Source organism: Pelodiscus sinensis, chromosome 2 (genome assembly GCF_049634645.1).
Source record: "Pelodiscus sinensis isolate JC-2024 chromosome 2, ASM4963464v1, whole genome shotgun sequence".
NCBI lineage: Eukaryota > Metazoa > Chordata > Testudines > Trionychidae > Pelodiscus > Pelodiscus sinensis.
The window spans coordinates 178,739,822-178,760,397 of record NC_134712.1 but is presented as its reverse complement, the minus strand read 5'-3'; the positions used below and the strand labels follow the sequence as shown (position 1 = coordinate 178,760,397).

Genomic DNA, 20,576 nt, shown 5'->3' with positions numbered 1-20,576 from the left:
TGCTCTTCCATATGCATTCAGTTCTCTGCTTCTTCTGGACATGTGTAAATATCTTAGCTGAACATGCCACCTTCAGTCTGGTGGGAGAAAATGCTGGTGAAAAGGCTGAACAAGCAGAAATCCTTTTCTTTTCTTTTTTTTTTTTTTCCTCATGGCAATCATTTGCAGGTAGATTGACACACAATGGTAGCTCTGTGTGGAAAGGAGATAAATTTGGGTCTCACGAGTGTGTTAAGCCTTCGGGTGGCAGAACTGCTGACATAGCTTACAGCAATGGAGAGCATGAACTATGTTGTGCATGTGATGTCAGAACTGTATCACAGAATCCTTTACAAAATGCAACCCGAAGGCTACGTCTACACTGGCAGCTTCTTGCGCGAGAACAGCCGTTCTTGTGCAAAAACTTGCTGGCTGTCTACACTGCACGTGCGTTCTTGCGTAAGTAAATTTACAGTCTAGCATTGTAATACAGGGCTTCTTCTGGAAGGCTGTGTCTAGACTGGCAAATTTTTCCGGAAAATCAGCCGCTTTTCCGGAAAAACTTGCCAGCTGTCTACACTGGCCGCTTGAATTTCCGGTAAAGCACTGACGATCTCATGTAAAATCATCAGTGATTTTCCGGAAATACTATGCTGCTCCCATTCAGGCAAAAGTCTTTTTCCAAAAGACTTTTACGCAAAAGGGCCAGTGTAGACAGCACAGTAGTGTTTTCCGCAAAAAAGCCCTGATCGCGAAAATGGCGATAGGGGCTTTTTTGCAGAAACGCGCGTCTAGATTGGCCATGGATGCTTTTCCGCAAAAAGTGCTTTTCCGGACAAGCGTCCTGCCAATCTAGACGTGCTTTTCCGAAAATGCTTTTAACGGAATACTTTTCCGTTAAAAGCATTTCCGGAAAATCATGCCAGTGTAGACGTAGCCGAAGAGTTATTCCTCTCCCCATGAGGAATAAGCCCTCTTGTGCAAGAGCTCTTCCACAAGAGGGCAGTGTAGACAGGCAACATGAATTTCTTGTGCACGAAGCCCCTATGGTTAAATGGGAGGGAGCTGGGAGGAATAAAATAAGAAATAACTAATTTTCATAGATGCATAGATTTTTAAGGCCAGAAGGACCCACTGCAATCACCTGATCTGTTTAACATAGGACATAGAATTTTAATCAGTGATTCCTGCATTGTGCCAATAACTTCTGGTTCAGACAAAGCATAGCTTTTGTCCCAATTTTCCTTTTTCACCATTCACAAGTGTGCTTGCATATCTGGGCTCTTTTCAACACACTTTACTGAAGAATAGCAAGAGCAATGTCTCTAGTCTGTGGCATTCCGGAATGACTTAATAGAAACTCCATCCAAATTCTGCCACTGGCTGTCACTGAAAATTCTTCAAGCGTTAGTAAAAAGAAACTAAATTCTCTTGACTTTACAGAGCAATACTGCTGTTGACAAACTATTTTGACCTGGAAGAAGGAGCTTTGACTGCAGACAATCTTGACAGTATGAAAGATTACCTAACATCTACTTACCCAAACGAGTATGCAGCATTATTGCCACAGATTAAAAACTGCAGTTTGGAAGCTGAACTAGACACGGTAACTTGTTCTTTTGGGCAACAGCCTTGATTGTCTTTTTTCTGTTTCCTTTTCCCTCAAGTCAGACCTGATCAGTACAACCTTCCAGTTCTAAGGGTGAGAGAGAACACAAACACTATTCGCTCTTGTACTGATGAGGCAGTCTTTAATATTACACTGTTACACTTCGCTTAGGCAAAGTGAGCCAACCCCTTCCTTGCTCCTGATATGAGGCTACATAGCAGCCTCAAGGGAGTGTAAGATTTAGATAAAGATGCTTCTGCTGAGTAACTAGATGGAATATTTATAGTCAAGCCACTGACAGGGGACAAGAGGGGCAGTTGCTCAGGGCCTGGCGATTCAAAGTGGGCTTGGGTTCCCAGCTACTACCAGAGCAGCAGCAACATCCAGCGGACCACAGGACCCTTTAAATCGCAACTGGCAGAATTTAGAGTTTTAATTTAGGGTGCATCTACACAGCACCCTAAACTCCAAATAAGATATGCAAATTGCATAGCACAAAATGCGTATCTTATTTCAAATCTATTTCAAAATAGCATATTTTGAAATTTGGCACGTCTACATAGTGCCAAATTTTGAAATAACGTGCTATTTTGAGCCATCCCTTATCCTTCATGCAACGAGGTTTACTGGGATGGCAAAATAGCATGCCCATTATTTTGAATAACAGCAGCTTGTGTAGACACTGGGTAGCCGTGCACTGTAGATGTACCCTTACTCTTTAAAATGTTAGAAGTGGAGCTTTGGTAAGAGGCAAGAGATGTATTTTTAGGGACCGGCTATTTTTTCTAATGGGATTAGACAAATAAGCATGGGTCAGCAACCTCAATAGCTGACGCTACCCCTCTTGGTTAGATTCTGCTCTCTTCTTCTCATTGGCAGGCTGTCCAAGGCACTGGACTGGCATTTATAGTGTATTCGGAAGCAATAAAAAACATGGAAGTCTCTCAGCTGTATTCAGTGCTGTACTTTATTATGCTGCTGATGTTGGGCATAGGCAGTATGCTGGGAAACACTGCAGCTATCCTCACTCCTTTGACAGACAGCAAATTTATTTCCACCCATTTATCAAAAGAGATGATCTCAGGTAAGTTGACTACCACATAATAAAACATATCAACAGGGGGTATGAAATCAGGCTGAACACACACACAAGGGATTTGGAAGCCCCAGTATGCCAGGTTCTGAGACCCCTTTCCTCCTATTGGGAGTTGACTCATTACAGTGGGAGTTCTGGCTGAGTTCTAACCCCTGCAGTCTGGCCACTGCATGAGGCATGTGATGGGAGGCCTAGATCCCAGCCTCCAAAATGCAGTTATCCCACAGTCTACAGGCTGTGTATCATTTTCATTCCTCAAAATAGTATTTTAAGAAGTCAAAAAATGGTGGCTGTGTCTAAACTGGCATGAATTTCCGGAACTGCTTAAAACGGAATACTATTCTATTTTCAGTTTTTCCGGAAAAGGAGCGTCTACATTGGCAGGCTGCTTTTCCGGAAAAGCCCTTTTTCCGGAAAAGCATCTGTGGCCAATGTAGATGCGCTTTTCCGGAAAAGAGCCCCGATCGCCATTTTCGCGATCGGGGCTTTTTTGCGGAAAAGACTACTGGGCTGTCTACACTGGCCCTCATTCTTCTGAAAAAAATGGTGGCTCATTAGGTATGCAAATGAGGCTCAGCAATATTCAATGCTTAGTCTCATTTGTATATTACTCGCACAAAAAGCCATGAGTGTAGACAGCCTCAAAGTGGTTAAGCACTGGAGGTATTAAAGGGCAGGTTAGACAAACACCCATCAGGGATGATCCTGATGATGCTTGGTCTTGCTGTGACTGCTGAGGACTGGACTTGATGACCTTCTGACATCCCTTCCGATTCTAGGATTGATGTTTGTCAAGTACTTTGAGATCTTCACAAGAAGGTGGTATGCAAATACAAAGTAACCTCACATTTGTTCCTGAATGCACAAATACTAAGCTATGGCCTATAAACTTATATTTAACTTGGGAAACAGGAAAAAGGAATTTTGTTAAATTCATCTTTCTGCAACCAAGATGGTAATTGTAACTCTGTGCCTTTTCAATGCCGTTCTGTTAATTTATATAGGAAAGTGTCGCATGAAGCAGCAACTCAAATGTGGGGGCAACCAACTGGCTTTAGTGCTTTATAATACAAGTTATATACACATAATTGCACCACAGACCTCACCCACATCAGCACCCTATCCTGGGCATTTATATGGCATCTAGACATTGCTAATTTTCTTGGGTCCCCTAACAAGATTACCAATTACCTTTACAAACAGGTCAAAAGCCAATGTCTTATTTAATGCAAAGCTTCCAACTCCTGTCCTACTAATATTTGCCTTTCCGTTGCACCTAAAACAACCTATTTTGTTTTATTCCTACAGGTATCGTGTGTTTCATAAACTGCATTGTTGGTCTGGTGTTCACCATGGAGGCTGGAAACTATTGGTTCGATATATTCAATGACTATGCAGCTACTCTCTCTCTGCTGCTCATTGTTCTGGTGGAGACGATAGCTGTGTGTTACGTCTATGGGCTAAAGAGGTAATAGATTAAAATCTCCCTTGCTCCTGTAACTGGGCCATCCTAAGGCTAGTTGCTGAATTGTGCAGGCAGAACACACTGTCCTGGCCTAAGTGCTTTCCCCAGTAACTCCAGGAGAAAAAAAAAATTAATCAGATTTTAGGACTGAACTTTCAGCCTAGATGTCCAAGAGGGGGTGACACAGAGCTGGCACCTCCCTGTTAAAATCCTTTTATTCCCTCACAAGCCTCTCCCTACAGATACTTGGGGACTTGGCAGAAGCCAGTACAACTGCACAACACCCATCACGCTGCCCAGGTCTCCACATAGTTGCAGGTGTTGTGGAGTCAATATAACTAACCCTAACCAGGAACAAATCCAACCCCTGCACAGAAGCACCAACACCACAGAAGCCATGAAGGGGAGCCTCTAATGTTCCCACTCAGCCACCCAGATTTTTCCCACCTCTGGGACAACTGGCCCAAAGCCCCAGGTTGTTAAGAAACACTGAGGCTGCACCTATTTTCTGATAAAGGCCCTTGTATTCGCCCTTCCTTACTACCTCACCCCATTCTTCTAATGGCTCATAAATTTTGGACACTGTGCTATCTGGCAGGTGTTTCGTGCAAGGTGGTGTTTCTCTGTAGCATCTCACCACTACCACACACACACGCATTGGTTGAGAGTACTGGGTGTGAACTATTTAAGGGTCTTGCAACTACAGCCTCTTCCCATGCAGTCCCACTCAAGTCAATGTCACCATCACAGCAAAGAAAAATGCGGTGGGGTCACCATGGCAAGTGTGTACACACTAACATACCTAATATGTAAATATGTTTATACTTGTTACCTGACCAGTTAATTCAAAGGTTTTGAATCAAATTCTGTCATGAAAAATATATAAACATACATCTAACGCATATATAGCTTTTCCCTAGCTCTCTCTTTAACCCTGTCCCAGTCTTTTTCACCTAACTTTTGCTCAGTAGAAAGTAAGCATCTTTTGACTAGCAGATGTTCCTGGCAAGCCAAATTCCCTGCAGTTGGTCTCTTGCAACTCACAGCTTGCCCAGACTACACTTTTTCCTACTCAGCATTTTTCCCTACAGGCAGATTTTGGTCCTTTATAGTTGCAAAGCACCTAGGTACACATTTTGGTAGGATTTGTTAAAAGGATTCACACATTAATCTCAAGGCCCTCTACACATTGGCAAGCCCTCATTACCAGTGTTTTTTGTATTTTTCAAAAAACTTCTCTTCCTAATGTAGGTCCCAGTGGCATTTACCTGTCTACAATTACACCTGAGTTTTCCTGGCCAAAAATTCAATGAAGAACTAAATGAGAAAAAGGCCTTGAAAGGTCATCAAGTCCTGGACCTTGCACTGAAGCAGGACCAAGTAACCCTAACCCATCCTTGACAGGTGTTTAACAAACCTGTTCTTAAAGTGAAAGGTTTAAATATCTAACTTCCTAATGCAAAATCTAAACAATAGTAGCATCTTTCAATAAACTTTTTTTTTTTAAACAGATTTGAAAAAGACCTTCACCTAATGATTGGACATAAGCTAAACTGGTACTGGAAAATTATGTGGGCTTTTGCCAGCCCTGTGCTAATTATAAGCTTGTTTGTATTTTACCTCACTGACTACATCCGCACAGGAACTCTGCAGTACCAAGCATGGGATGCCACACAGGTATTTATTTTACTTAGCATTTTGTTTGTCCCTTTGTGCTATGGGGACCCAGGATCAATCATTACATTCAAGGAATGGAGGTAGCTAGCTCTAATTGACCAGGAGAAAATTTACACAGCAGGTTTAATCTAGAATGGGGCTTTCATTTTAATGGAAAGCAGCTGCATTCCATCATCCTCCGACAAATAATAAAGCTTTCATCCAAGAATTAGAATTACTGATATTCTGAACACGTACACATTTATAAAAACAGGAATGATACTACACTGTGTGGATAGGAAATGGCATTTTCATAGGAGACCAAGAGGTTTTCAGTACTTTGAATAAAGTGCTCACATACAATTATTCATAATCTAATTCACTATCCCTAGTAGGCTTACACATATTAGGAAAAACATGTACTATCACAAAGAAAGAACAATTTGATTTTAAGCAAATATGAATTCTATTACATTCCAGGACATGTTCTCTTTGTTATTAAAAAGTAAATCAATTTTACATTTTCATATCAATGCTAATTTGCGCATCTCAAAGGGTGTGGGTTTCTGCTATTAGTTGGAGAGCAGATGATTCCAATTCAGCAAGAATGGAAACATTTCACGGAGACAGGGATCACAGCTGTGCCACGTTTAGAAGGAAAATCCTGCTATGAAAGGTTTCCAGTGTCAAATTTAGCATCTCAAAGCAAGTTAAAAACTTAAGTGCTAACTTTACTCACTATTTAATGTTAAACAGCTAGAACACATATTTACTGCACCAGCTATAGTAAGGTTTGTTGCTTGCTGTCAACTTCCAGCTGGTGAAGGGGAAACATAATGCCTAAAAGACAGCTGGTAGATTTCAGTCTCACACCATACTAGTGGTATGGACTGTAACTAAACTGTACTGTCCATCTGCCATAGCCCAGAGGACAAAAAAGTAATGATGCAAAGAAATACAAAATGCTGTGGGATGCAACCAATTCATGTCAGTAACTTTTTATAACTGGTTTAATCATTCTTTATTTCTACTGAAAGATTTCAGTGAGAACAAGGAGTAAAATATGTATTGTGCATAGCTAAACTCTGGGATTGAAATGAGTAGTATCTCCTGAAATGACAGTCCATATCAATCCTTGATATTTACATCAAGGTATAGTGACCACCGCTACACAACATCTGCTTTAACTTTGCTCTCTTACAAAGCTGTACATAAATTTAAGATCACTGCCAACCATCAAAAATTAAAGATCCAATACTTTGGGGTTATTAAAGGATCTCATTTATAAGAGTATGTTACAAAGAGGAGAGCTCTGCAGGGCTTCATGCTAATATTCTATCTTATTTGCAGGGTCAGCTGGTTACAAAAGATTATCCAAGTTATGCTCTGGCAGTTATTGGACTGCTTGTGGCTGCATCCACAATGTGTATTCCACTAGGTGCATTCATAATTTTTATTATGAAGAGACTGAAGAGAAATGTATCAACTCTTGAATGAATATTCATAACTGGATTCATGAAAACATTACCATCAGTTACAGTAATTGTGTGCATTTGGAGACCACAGCAACCATTGCCTTTACCAACTACAGGTAAAGAACCTTGGGTGATGTATTTACCATAAAGTGCTCTTGACATTTCCACAGTGGTTCAAAAAGCTCTTCTGTAGCAGATGAAGCTTTAAGAGGGTCTCTAACTGAAAGAACAGCAGTTCACAAAAAGCCTCTTAGCACAAGTTACTAAGTACTACTGTCTAAACTGCTGTTAGGCTGTAATATTTCACTTTTCAGTACTGCCTACTTAAAACAAAAAGCATCAATTACATGAAAGCACATTCTTTATATCTACAGTACTGGAAATTACTCTTCAAAATAATATACATGTACAAGAAAGGTTTTCTTGAAGTTATATGTGTAGTTTGACTTCTCAAATTTTACTATTTGAATGTGAGTCTGCTATTTGAGAGAAAAAAATTATTAGGAGGCCAACATTTCTTAAAAGAGCTGACACAAAAGCAAAACAGGTGAAGCCCATGCAGAAGCTGTGTCAACTATTGTGTCTCTAATAGAAATAAGTATCAGGTTCCACTATGTAACTATGTACAATAGTCTGGCACTCTGTTAACCGGAAAACTTTTGTTAACCAGCATTGCCCCCAGCCACAATACCGACATGACTTCAGGTGCAAATGCCTGACTCCCGCATAGCTAGCTGGCCTTTGCGGGGCTTCTGATAGCTGGCACTGCCAGATGATGTCATCCACAGGTGCCTCCTTCCCCACTCAGCCTGCCTTGAGCTGCTGGGAACAGGATCTGCTGGTAGGGGGTGGAGGCAGAAGAATAAGCTTTGTTATTTGACACATTTAATTAACTGGTAACCCCCATTCCCCATGAGTGCTGGATAACAAAGCTTTCACTGTATTTGTTTTCTAGATAATTGCTTGCATCTTAGATAGATGCACACCTGTACACAGTAAAATGCATCTGTGATACAGTTTCACAAGCCACAATACAAAAGACTTACACCATACAACTTCAACAAGATTCACACCCACAGATGTGTATTTTGCTTTTAATCTTACGCGACATTCCAATACTTTATACACTAGAACCATTTTCCCCTGTGAGAATTTTTTCTATAACAGAATTTACTCAAAATGTGTTACATTTTAAGTTTCAATTAGATAGAGTTGTATTATTTTTGCTAAGAACTACAGAAGAGGTCACCTTGAAATGCAATGTTCAACAAAACATTTAAATGGATAAGTTCTCTAAATATACATTGAGTTATGTGAGCTTAACAGAACATGGTAGGTGTCTTGAAAAGGAAGAAGCCAGGCTCATTTTGATTGAACAGTATTACAAGATAACAAGTTGCTTACCTGGTCAGAAAAGGGCAAGAGGTGAAATTACAGTATGTACTAGGAAAAGATACTCTCTCAGCTGAGCAGCAGGAACAAAAGTAATACAGCATGTTTGTTCTGTTCAACTGCTCCATACAACAAATATAAACCCTACTAGGGGCTTTAACTGACAAAAGAGACAACTTTTCCAAGTTTGTGTTTATTAAAAATTGCCACTGTAAACAAAACCTGTACAAAAAATATCAGACTGCTTAGAATTTTGTAACGTATATATGGTACGAGAGAAGTTATCGCCTTGGTCCCCCTCTTCCTCTTCCTCTGCCACGGCCTCTACCCCGACCTCTGCCACGGCCTCTTCCTGCAACTGAGCAAGCAAACAAAACAAAGAACAAGTTAATGTTTACACCTGAATAGTTTATTTGAAATAAAGTGCAAAATTCATTATATTTTATCATACAGACTGACAATGTTGCCAAATTTCAGACACATGGAAAGCTTTCCTGCTCCCATTTCAATTTTCCTTGCACTCAATTTTTGCTTTTAAAAAAATAAAAACTATTGTACAATTTACAATTCGCTATCGATTCTGTGGTAAAAAGTCTCGGAGAAGTAATCGTGTTACTATGTAACTTTAAAAACAATGAGCAGTCCTGCGGCATCTTAGAGACTAACAAATGTATTACGTCGCAACCCACTTCATCAGAAGAGTTGAGAGTGGAAAATACAGAATCTAGGATACATAAAACAGCAAAAGAAGATTGTAGGACCATTTATACCATACCCTTCAGGAATTGTAACACACATACACCTGTAGGGGGAACATTTTAACTTCCCCAGACATTCAATAATGGATTTAAATGTAGCCATTCTTCTACAGAAGAACTGTCATCCAATTACAGAGGGAGACAGCTGTCCTGGAGATTATTTACAAGTTCAACACTATCAATTTAGGCTTGAATAAACATCTTAACTGGTGAACACACTACAAAGGCAATTTCCCTGCTTTTGCTATTCCCATCTCCTCATCAATTGCTATGAATGAGAGACACTCCAGTTTCACTTCTGAAAACAAAGGCATATAATAAAGGCACTCCCTGAATTACAAACATCCAACTTACCAATATCAGCATACACAAACAAAAACTCACCTGCAGCCTCAAGGGAACACGCAAAAGGCACAGGTGATAGAGAGCAATGCAAGTGCTGGCTGGAGTGGAGGACTCCAGTGGAGCAGGGGGAAGTCACAGTCAGCGGCTGGAGAGAAGTGGTGCTTTGAAAGGGAAATCACCACCATTTCTCTCCAGCTGCAAAGTCACCCCTGCTCCTCCAGATACCTCCAGCCTGCACTTGTGCAGCTCAGTACCTCTTGGTAAGGGGGGAAGGGAGAGGTTAGGTGCAGCACAGGGGGCAGGAGAGAGATGGGAGAGGCCCAGAACTCCACCTACCTCTTCATCCTCCTCTAATTAACCCTGCCTTTTCTCAAACACCAGCATTAAATGTCAAATAAAAACACTATTTCTACTATTTTTCATTGCAAATATACGGTATTTCAGATACATTGTAGGTAAAATAGGTGTTTGTGAGCTAGCCTAGGAAACAACCATTTATAACATTGTTTCTATAGGGAAATGTGTTTCAAGATCCAAGCAACAGACTTACACACAAACTTTTGGAAATCAACCAGCTTCTAAGTCAGGGACTTCCTGTATTGGCTTTCTGAAAGATATGAAAACCTGACAGATGCCCTTCCCTCTCTCTCAATAAAGATAATGATTCAGGAAGTGAGATTTAAATACACATGATTCTTCAGCCTGCAGGCTTTACATCCTATTCATAGAGCATAAAACATATTTTGCCACAGCTAACAAGTTATCAAAGAAGCAGATAAAGGTAACATGTATAAGTACAGGCAGTCCCCAACTTACGAACGGGGCTCGCCCCGGAGGACACGGACTGCGGGACCTCGCAGTCCTGCCGCCCGTGTACTCCGGGGCTTTCTCCGCGTCTCCCTGGTCTGCAGCCTCTGAGGACGCCAGCAGCGGGACAGCCGTGGGGCGTCTGGGCTGCCCCGCTGCCCGAGCCCCCCCGCGGCCTGAGCCCCCCCGCGGCTTTGCAAAGCCTCGGGGAAGCCGGCAGCGGGACAGACCAGGGAGACTGGGAGCAAAGCCACGGAGGACCCAGGCAGCGGGACCATGGTGCGTCTCGGTCCGCCGCCCGCGTCTTCCTGGTCTGCTGGGGTGGGGGCGCAGCTAGTATGCTCCCCCCTCCCCCGAGCAGACTAGGCTTTTCTCCGGACGCCTGTGGCAGAGCAGCTGGGGCGCTGCCGGTTGATCCCGCAGCGCCGCTCTGGGCGCTACTGAACCAACCCGGCAGCACCCCAGCTGCTCTGCCCCAGGGGTCCTGATTCAGCCACTGCTGGTCAGTTTCAGCAGCGGCTGAATCAGGACGCCTGGGGCAGAGCAGATGGGGTGCTGCTGGGTTGGTCCAGTAGTGCTGAGGAGCGGCGCTACTGGAGCAACCCAGCAGCACCCCAGCTGCTCTGCCCCAGGCGTCCCCAAGCCAGCTGCTGCTGAAACTGACCAGCGCTGACTACAGGAAGCCCGAGGCAGAGTTGCTCTGCCCCAGGCTTCCTGGAATCAGCTGCTGATCAGTTTCAGCAGCAGCTGACTTGGGGACGCTTGGGGTTCTTAAGTTGATTCTGTATGTAAGTCGGAACTGGCGGTCAGTTTCAGCAGCGGCTGAATCTGGACGCCAGTTCCGACTTACATACAGATTCAACTTAAGAACAAACCTACAGTCCCTATCTTGTACGTAACCCGGGGACTGCCTGTATAGAGCTAGATTTTCAAAAACACTTAACATCCTCTTAGGCAACTAAAAAGTGGGCTACATTTTCTAAAGAGGTGATCATTCAACAGCTCCCATTATTTTCCATAAGAAATGATGAATGCTGAGCACTTCTGAAATTTTGGACATCTCTTGGCTACAACAGTTTAGTTCCAGAAAAATGGAAATGATCCAGGTTACTTACAATACTCAATAGGAAACAATATGCTAAGGTATATCCTACTCACTCATTCATAACAAATTTACCTACTATGTGAACTACTGACCAAGCTGAAACAGACTATATATATCCCATTAGGCAGGGGCTTTCAAATAAGGCATATCCCATACAAAAGTCACTTGCCTCTTGTAAGCAATGGGAATTGGAAGCTGTACTGCACATATGCCACAAACATATGGCTTCGGGACACAGGTATGGTTCAATTTCACCGAAAGGGGGGTTGCACATGTAATCTTTTTCACCCTACAACCATTTAGAAGTGTGTTCTAATAAAGGTGCTTTGCATATTTAACTACAGTTTGAGAGGATGGAGAGCATTGTAAAGACCAGAGAGAAAAAAGGTTTTTCTTCATAAAACATCAGTGAGGTGTATTAGTGTGGAGGATTAGCAAATTAAGAAATGTAGCTCTAATTACCTATCAGAGTCATACATATTATTTCTGATTAATTGAGCTGGTCATTGAGCAATACATTTTATGAAACTCATCTGTGATACACTATAAAAATGTTTGCATTCTAAAGTAAAATAATGTGAAATATATAAAAGTGCATTTTTCTTCTTCCCCAAAAATCCTTCCTCCCCCATGTGACACAAAATAATTGGGGCAGGGGAATGAAAGATTTCACAGCTGGCAGCAGAACTAGGCACAAACATGCTGCATGTATCCCACAAGAGAATCTTATCTAAAAATCAGTGTTGATTAACCAAAAATAAATTATGCTACAATAGATATTAACTGAAAACATGTGAATGCTTAGTTGCACAAGTAGCAAGGAACTCTGTAGTTAAATTTCACACACAAAAAAACCTGAAATGGGGGGAGGGAACAGGAGCTAATGCTCGGCAGGGAGGGGGAGGAACAGAGGGACAAAAGAGGCAAAGGTGTAGTGGGTGACCAACAAGTCAGGAATCAGTGGATTCCCAGCTTGTACCCAAGTCCCAGACACTCCACCTCTGCTTTTTAAGTGTATTAAGAGATTCCAGGCTCTTAATACATTTTAAAAATACAGGCAGTGAGGGAGACAAGGAACAAGCTGGGAGTCAGCTGTCCGGGCTCATTCCTAGTCCCCCTGCCGCTGCATGTCTGTTTTTTTTAATGGTGGCTCTTAATACATTTAAAAGTCAAAGCCACAGCTCTGCAGTTTCTCCTCTTATTGACTAATCGAGTAGTTGATGGAAATTCCACTGACCATTCGATTAACTGATTACCTGCAATTTACCATCCCTACTTCCCATATGGTACAATATAACCAACAATATGCAACTGTATGTCCTTACTCTGAGAAGTAACCCAATCCTAGTTCAATTTCCCACTATTCCTATTATGGGCATCACATGTTGTGGAGAGCCATATCAAAGTGTGCAGACCCTGGAATCACCTTAATATAAATTAGATTCGCTTATTCCTTTATACTATTCATATAATATGTAAAGGCTAGAGATCTCAGAGAACTACATTCAACAAACCAAGCTAAGATGTTATTTGGAAAAAAGGGAACCAACATTTCTATAAAGCATACAATGGTTCCATTCACAGAATTTATTGTTTCTAGCTGCAGTCAATGATTTTAAAGCTTCAAGAGAAGATATATGTTAAGCATATCCTTCCTAGATAGATCGGAAGTTCTCAAATTGTAGTTTGGGAGCTCTATTCAGGTAGACCACAGATAAGGAGAATGCATGTGTGGCTGTGCACAAGAGAATGAAGGGCTGCTCACCTAATTAGTGGAGCTGCACAGATACAGGCTCTACTAATTAGTAGGGATGCTAGTGTGTAGCTGTTTACGTGATTAACCAATAAATCTGGGCTTATTGGTTAATCCTAAAGTCTACACACCCTGCCTCCATATCAGAGGCAGCAACATGGGGGCGTGAGCAGGTGAAGCCAGCATAGAGGGGTAAGGGGAAGCCAGCTCTTGTAGAGCTGCCTCTGATAGAGGGGCAGCAGCGCAGGGGTGGGTGGGAGCCAATGCATGTGCAAGCAGCTTTCAAGACATTAATTGCTGAGGTTTTTTTTAAAAATAGCACTTCATAATAGTTAGCTAACAGTACAAACAACATTTGGAAAGCTCATAAATTAATCCATCAAGATCCTCGATTTTCAAGTGGTCTGAGAAAAAAATTATTTAGAATCTGAGGTAGAAGAAGATATGGTTTACAAGTAGTTTACGAACCTCAACTAAAGATTTTTCATTTTCTAGCTTTCTTGTTACAACAACGTTTTAATGGTGTGATTTTAAATTAATAGTTCTCTATTTACAACTTTAATGCTATCAAAATGTTTTGTTTGGGATTTTTTTTATCTGAGACAAAACTTAAAACTATGTTGTGTGAAAATATAATGCAGATGGGAGTTAGAGCCATGACTCCCACTATCTGAAAACATCCCAGACTTATCATGGAAGTTAAGGTGTTGGGAGACCATACAGAATCCAATGTTTTTTTTCTTTCCTGTAGCACATGACTCCTAAGTTACCTACTCATAGTAAGAGAGGCCCCTCTATACTAATGCCCATCGAAATTAAGAAACAAAACCTGAAGTGAATAGTGTAAAAAGTGAGAGAGGTGGCATGCACGCGCACACAGAGTGAATTTCAAAAGCAAAATACATGTCATTTTGAAATCATCTCAGAACTGACTGGTTTAATTTTTTCCCTCAAACTCTTTCTTCTCTGGAAAGACGCCATATACATATAATTTTCAGATTTATGTAGAATTTAAGAAGGGTGTCAGAGTTAACCTTAAAACAGATTTGCTCTACCGGAATACCAAATCATCTACAAACTGTCAGTGCCTACCAGCTAAAGGACAGCAAACCTCAAAAACATTTTTCAACAATACCACACAAAACCCAAAATATTTTAATTAGACTTTAAGATTACTGAAGATTCAATTAAAAAAAAGTTCATTTATAGAGCAAACTAACACCCCCCAAGTAATCTGGAATCAAAGATAAAATTACAAACCAACCTGCTTCCCTTTTCTTGGATTTGACTTTTGGTTCAACATCCACTAATAAGGTATCAAGAGGTAAACTATCAGGCAGAATGAAGTATCGAATGTTATTCCCTCGAATACTCAATGTCTCCAATTGTACAGGCTCTCTGTTCTTCAATGTCATTTTCACAGCTTTAAGATGTGTATTCATACTGACATCCACTCCTGAAACACAACAGAGGATGACAAATTTTAGGGAAGAAAAAAACTAAACGCACCAAAAAATTGGTTGCTGTTAGATAAAGACATTTTAAAGACATTTTTACAAGATTTACATTTGAAAAGAAAGTGCACAATTAGTACCTATCTTTGAAAAATATTATTTTAATGACTTGTCCAGCATCATGGTAAAACCACAAACAGAATCCAATTCACCTATGTAGCTTTCAACTCTCTTATTCACAAGACCATCATATCTCTTCCTCTAGGCCCCCCCATATCATTCTCTAAATACCTACACCTAATGAGGCAACAGTCTAACAGATTCACTGACTGAACAACCCTGCTTTATTCAATGAGATTAATTATCCTAGCACTGAAGTTAAACAGTGGTCCTACAAGGAAAAAAAAGTATGATAACTTAATTAAAGATTATATCATACATACAGGAAGCAGAATTAATGGACAAATTTAAATCTGTCATTTCCTAACTAAGTACCTGACTTTACACTCTTAACATTATTTTATTAAAATAATAATAAACTTTCTTTGTATTAAAAAATAAAATTATGTGAACTTGTAACAACCATTTCCCCCACCTATCTTTTGTCATCAGTAAAGATATGAAACCTGGACATTGCCCACAGCTCTCTAGCATTTGCGTTAGCTGCATGGGCTGGTAGCAGTAAAAGGACAATTTCTTCTACTGACTGAAACACTGAGCCTCGTATCAAAGAGTCGCCACATTTTATAGACAGGTATACTCAAACACATAAAGGGCAGCAGTGTGGTCAGTGTTTTGGATCTACAGTAGATGGAAAAATGTTCCAGCCCTTTGAAAATTTTGAGATTTAATAAATAAATAAATAAATAAAAATTCTCCATTCTGATTGGGACAAAACCAAGAAGTTTTGAAAGAGCAAAAATTGTGCGTTGGCTATGACCCCACAAACATTTTTAGTTTCAACAAACTGGAATATTCTAATGAAAAATTTTCACTGAAAAACTTCCAACCAGCTCTACTTAGGCCTGTCATTTTAGCAGTCTGGATTATTTCCTAGTTTGTGACATCTTGCAATGAAATGCAAGGTCTTGCTCAATAACAAAAGTTGTGAAGAGTACAGAATTAAGGTCAGTAGTAATAGTGAATCTAACTTTCACAATCTTCTGGTTCCTAGCCTTATCTATTTCCTAGGCAATTGAGATTTTAACAGGGGAACAGAAGAGGCAGGAAAGTAGTAGACACCTCATAGCCCCCCCTTTCGATAGTCCAGCTCTGCCCCAGGCGTCCGAGATTCAGCCGCTGCTGGTCAGCCGCTGGGGTGCTGCCGGGTTGGTCCGGTAGCGCCGCCCCTTGATGCTGCGAAATCAACCCGGCAGCACCTCAGTTGCTCTTGGGGACGTCTAGGGCAGAGCAGCTGGGGTGCTTCTGGGTTGGTCCCACAGCGCCAAGGGGCGGCACTACCAGACCAACCCGGCAGCACCCAAGTCAGCTGTCGCTGAAACTGACCTGCGGCTGACTCCGGAAAGCCCGAGGCAGAGCTGCTCTGCCCTGGGCTTCCCGGAGTCAGCTGCTGGTCAGTTTTAGCAGCGGCTGAATTAGGGACAGCTGGGGTGCTGCCGGGTTGATCCCGCAGTGCCGAGGGACAGCGCTACGGGACCTAGCGGCAGTACTCCCGCTGCTCTGCCCCCGGCTTTCCTGATTCAGCCGCTGGTCAGTTTCAGCAGCGGCTGAATCGGGGAAGCCGGGGGCAGAGCACCTCCAATGGTCCGGCTGCCCGGAGCACTTCCGGGCTCCTGATGATGCCAGACCAATGGAGTTTTACTGTACTAGGAATTAAGAAGCACATGCAAGAGCAGAAGGCAGCAAAGAAACCTGCACGGGAAAGTCAGCAAGGATAACAGAAGGGTGGGAAAAAGTAAACATAATTAATCCCATTGTGAGATGGGTGGTAGTCCTCAACATAATCTATTTGTTCAGATGCAGTACATTATAAAAACTCTTCAAGACACCTAACACGTTAGATTAGTTGACTGTTGCTGTTCTTTAAATTAAAGATACACGTACAGTCTAAACATTCACCGCAAAGGGAAAAAAAACCACACCCCTGAATAAGGAAAAACCCTAAAATGATGTTTCTTATGCTACTGCTTGTGAGGTGATTTTATTTGCCACCACATTTTTCACAGAATCCATCTCCTAAGACGACTCATTTAGCTATCACAGTGGAGTCTCTTTAGAAGAGAATGGATTTTCCTTTGTCTATCAATTCCTTAATTATTTTGGTTTTTAGTCTCCATCATCTTGAATTCCATACCTGTAATTGTTCCATGCACTTGTGTTCCATTCTTCAGTTCAATGGTCACGGTTTCATGACTCAATTTCATTAGAAACCTGAAAAATAAAAGTGAAGTTGAAAAGCAGAACTTCCATTCCCATATGACAATACAGTAATAATCAACTATATGGCTTTTCTGAAAATGTTTTGTAAAAGTCTTGTCTCATATCATCAGAACTTAGGAAAATGAGGTTCTACCACTTTCCTTAACTCACCTAGGCCCTGGCATATGCATTACAAACAATATGAAGTGATCTCAAACCTCATAATATTCCAAAAAAGGTAATTCTGTATGAACTCTGAGGAACTGCTACAACCAACCAAAAAAAGCCAGTGATGACTGTACACACCATTCCTAAGCATCCTGACTGGAAACTGTTCCAAAGAATCCACAAAGAGTTTAAGTACAATTCTGATACGCATTTGGCATCTAAGCATTATAATGCATTAATTCAGCAAAAAACATTTACTAGTTACCTGACAGTCATTTAAGACAAGCTTTGCTTTTTAACAAAATAAATACAGGAACTACAGTCATTGCTATGGGGCAAATAACCAAGTAAAGTATTCACAACCATAAAAAAGGAATATCAGATAGTGAAATCTAGGCTTTTGTGCACTTTTACCCTCTACTATACAGATTTAATTGGGGAGATCAGCATTTTTTAAACTGAGGGCCTTGACCCAAAACGGAGGTGCAGGGGAGTTATTTTGGGGGGAGGGGGAGAGGTGGTTGTGGTATTACCATCCTTAGTTCTGTGCTGCCTTCAGAGTTGGGCAGCTGAAAAGCAGCAGCTCCTTGCCAGGCACTCAGCTCTGAAGGCAGCACCCAGGCAGCAGAAGCACAGAAGTAAGGGTAGCAATACCATACCTTCCATCCTTAATTCTGCATCATTGCCTTCAGAGCTGGGCAGCTGGAGCATGGTAACTGATGACGGAGCGTCCAGCTCAACAGGCGGCAGCACACCCAATCATTCTTACCTCTGAGCTGCTGCTGGCAGTGATTCTGTCTTCAGAACTCAGCTCCCAGCCAGCAGCTGCTATCCTTCAGATGCCCAGCATTGAAGATAGTGCTGCCATTAGCAACGGCATAAAAGTAAGGATTGTAGTACCTTGAGTCCCCCATAACTCCTTTTTGAGTTGAATCCCTACATTTAGAATATAATGAAACTTCAGATTTCAATAGCTGAAATAATGAAATTTAAGATTTTTAAAATCCTATGATGCTGAAAGTATCCAAAATGGACTGTGAATTTGGTATGGCCCTAAATCACAGGGCTATAAGGGACACTGAGGGTCATCTCTTCTAACCCCTTGCCAAGAGGCAGGATTTGTTACATCTAAACCAACAAAAACAGCAGATGGCTATCCAGCCTTTTCAAAAGCCTCCTGTGAAGGAGCTTCAACAAATCTCCCTAAGCAATCTGTTCTAGTCCTACTGCTTTTATAGTTGGAACAACAATATTTAAACAGAAATAGGCTTACTTATCCCAGGAGCTGTTTTGTTAAAAAAAAAAAACGGTTTTACAAAACTGTCAATGGTAAAAGTATGTTCAATAACCCTAAATAACCCTTTTGTATTAAACAGTCATTGTAGCCCAAAAATCATTGCACTGTTTACCAATCCTAAAGTGAAAGTGACAATACAACAAACTAATCTATTTTCATTTGCACAAACTGAATGAAGTGCACGACATGAACAATACCGACACTGAAAAATGTAACTTTTAAGAATTGTTCAAGTTATTGTTTAGCAGGGACATATGGTGTTGGGAATAAGCGTTCTTTGTGGCCCAGCTAGGGACAAGGGAGTCCCAGTCTTGCTGAGTTTTAGCAACACTCCCCAAGAGGGGAGCCACACTTCCCCTTACTCCCCCGTCTCGCAGTTATCAGGGAGTAACTCTTCTGGCTAGTAGACACTTGTGTAACAATGAGAGTCGCATTTAAACAGGCGGGAAATGACCCTCCCCCCCATGGGGCAATGACACTTTCTTTTATCCATAACCAGGCTCATCCACGTGTGCGCGCGGGGCGAGGAAAGACTTAGGAGTCGCAACCAGCGAGCAAAGGGCGAAGGCACCGGCCGGGCAGGAGTCTCTGGCAGAGACTCGCCGCCCAGGGGCCACAGGCCGTAGTGGGGGGGGTGGAAGAAGTCACGTGCGTGATGTTAACAGTCACGTTCCTTACGGGGCCGTTGGGGACAGGAGCGGCCCGTGGGGAGGGGGCGGGTGGCAACGGCCACCTCGAGACAACTGCGCGCTCTAGGGGGAGGGGCTCCCGGAACCTGCACGGGGGGTGCACAGCTGCGCCCTGCTTCCACCCGCTGTGGAACGGGACGCCCGGCGCGAGGCGGGGGGGGGGGGAGAAGAGTGAGGTGCGCGCGAGCAGCCGGCGCGGCACGAGACGGCGGAAGGCCCAGGTTGCGGCCCAGCGCTCGCGCTCCTTTCCCGCCGCTGCCCGCCCCCGAATCCGCCTCCATCCGGGCCCATCTCACCTCACGAGCTTCATGGCGGCGGAGCGGGGGCGTCAGGCCGGCCGGGACCACAGAGCGGCAACCCGGGCACGGGGAGAAAGAAAAAAAAAATTGAGCTCGGGGCGGAGGCCTCGGACCAGGCCGCTCCGGCGCTCGGTGAATGAAACAGCGCTGGCGCGACTGAGCGTCGCGCGACTCAATAGCCGGAAGCGCCGCTCCTCGCGGCCGGATGTGCGTTAAGGCGAGGGGCGGGGGCCCTCGCCTCCCGCCTTGTGGGGGCCGGGCCAGCCCTGCTCCGCCGGCAGCGAGGGCCTGGCCAAAGGGCAGCGGCTTCAGCGCGGCCCCTCGGCTGTAGCGCACTCCCCCCGCGAGCGGCTCTGTCTCGCACCGGCGCGCTGGCTCAGGGACGGCAGGGGTCCTGCTTGCTTCCCTTCCCCCACGCGAAAGCAAACTGCGCAAAAGCCCAGTTTTGCCTCAAAAGTCAAGACGTTTAGGACAAGGCTGGGCTTAAAGAGGAGACTCTCGCAGCCAAAATGTGGACCCCTCCTACGCATCAATCAACTAGCAAAGGACATTGATTAAGTTTCCGTTATGGTACAGAGGAGTACGCGACACGCAGTGTTCAACAAATGCAAGGGATTGTGAACAACAGACATTTCTGCTTTAGTTGTATGCCTTTATTGAATGATTAGTACCCCCTCTCCACCAATATCAGTGCTGCTTTGGATTGGCAGTAGAGACTCAATGGCATTTTTTAAGGAAATACTTTGAACCAAAATTACCCTTTATGACATCAGATAAGCTGCTATCCTGCACTGGAGGGCTGAATACATTTCAGGACCACATTCACATTAATGTGTAGTAGTACTACCTA

The 20,576-nt window shown here is 42.8% G+C and overlaps 2 protein-coding genes across 3 annotated transcripts in view; one reads left to right on the top strand and one right to left on the bottom strand.

Moving 5' to 3' along the window:
• SLC6A20 (solute carrier family 6 member 20) overlaps positions 1-7,784 on the top strand; it is a 36,242-nt gene extending 28,458 nt beyond the window's left edge. For both annotated transcript variants that reach the window (XM_075921879.1, XM_006133129.4), the window contains exons 7-11: positions 1,423-1,585; positions 2,468-2,672; positions 3,993-4,152; positions 5,661-5,826; positions 7,156-7,784. In XM_075921879.1, the coding sequence (XP_075777994.1) occupies positions 1,423-1,585; positions 2,468-2,672; positions 3,993-4,152; positions 5,661-5,826; positions 7,156-7,302 (841 nt within the window). In that variant the 3' untranslated portion in view covers positions 7,303-7,784. The remainder of the gene's footprint in view (positions 1-1,422; positions 1,586-2,467; positions 2,673-3,992; positions 4,153-5,660; positions 5,827-7,155) is intronic.
• Positions 7,785-8,341: 557 nt separating this feature from the next.
• SNRPD1 (small nuclear ribonucleoprotein D1 polypeptide) lies at positions 8,342-19,943 on the bottom strand. Its single transcript, XM_006133128.4, has 4 exons — positions 19,724-19,943; positions 17,209-17,285; positions 14,705-14,896; positions 8,342-9,030 (listed from the first exon to the last, which is right to left on the bottom strand). The coding sequence occupies exons 1-4, from the start codon at positions 19,735-19,737 to the stop codon at positions 8,954-8,956; spliced, it is 360 nt and encodes a 119-aa protein (XP_006133190.1). The 5' UTR covers positions 19,738-19,943; the 3' UTR covers positions 8,342-8,953.
• Positions 19,944-20,576: the final 633 nt, after the last annotated feature.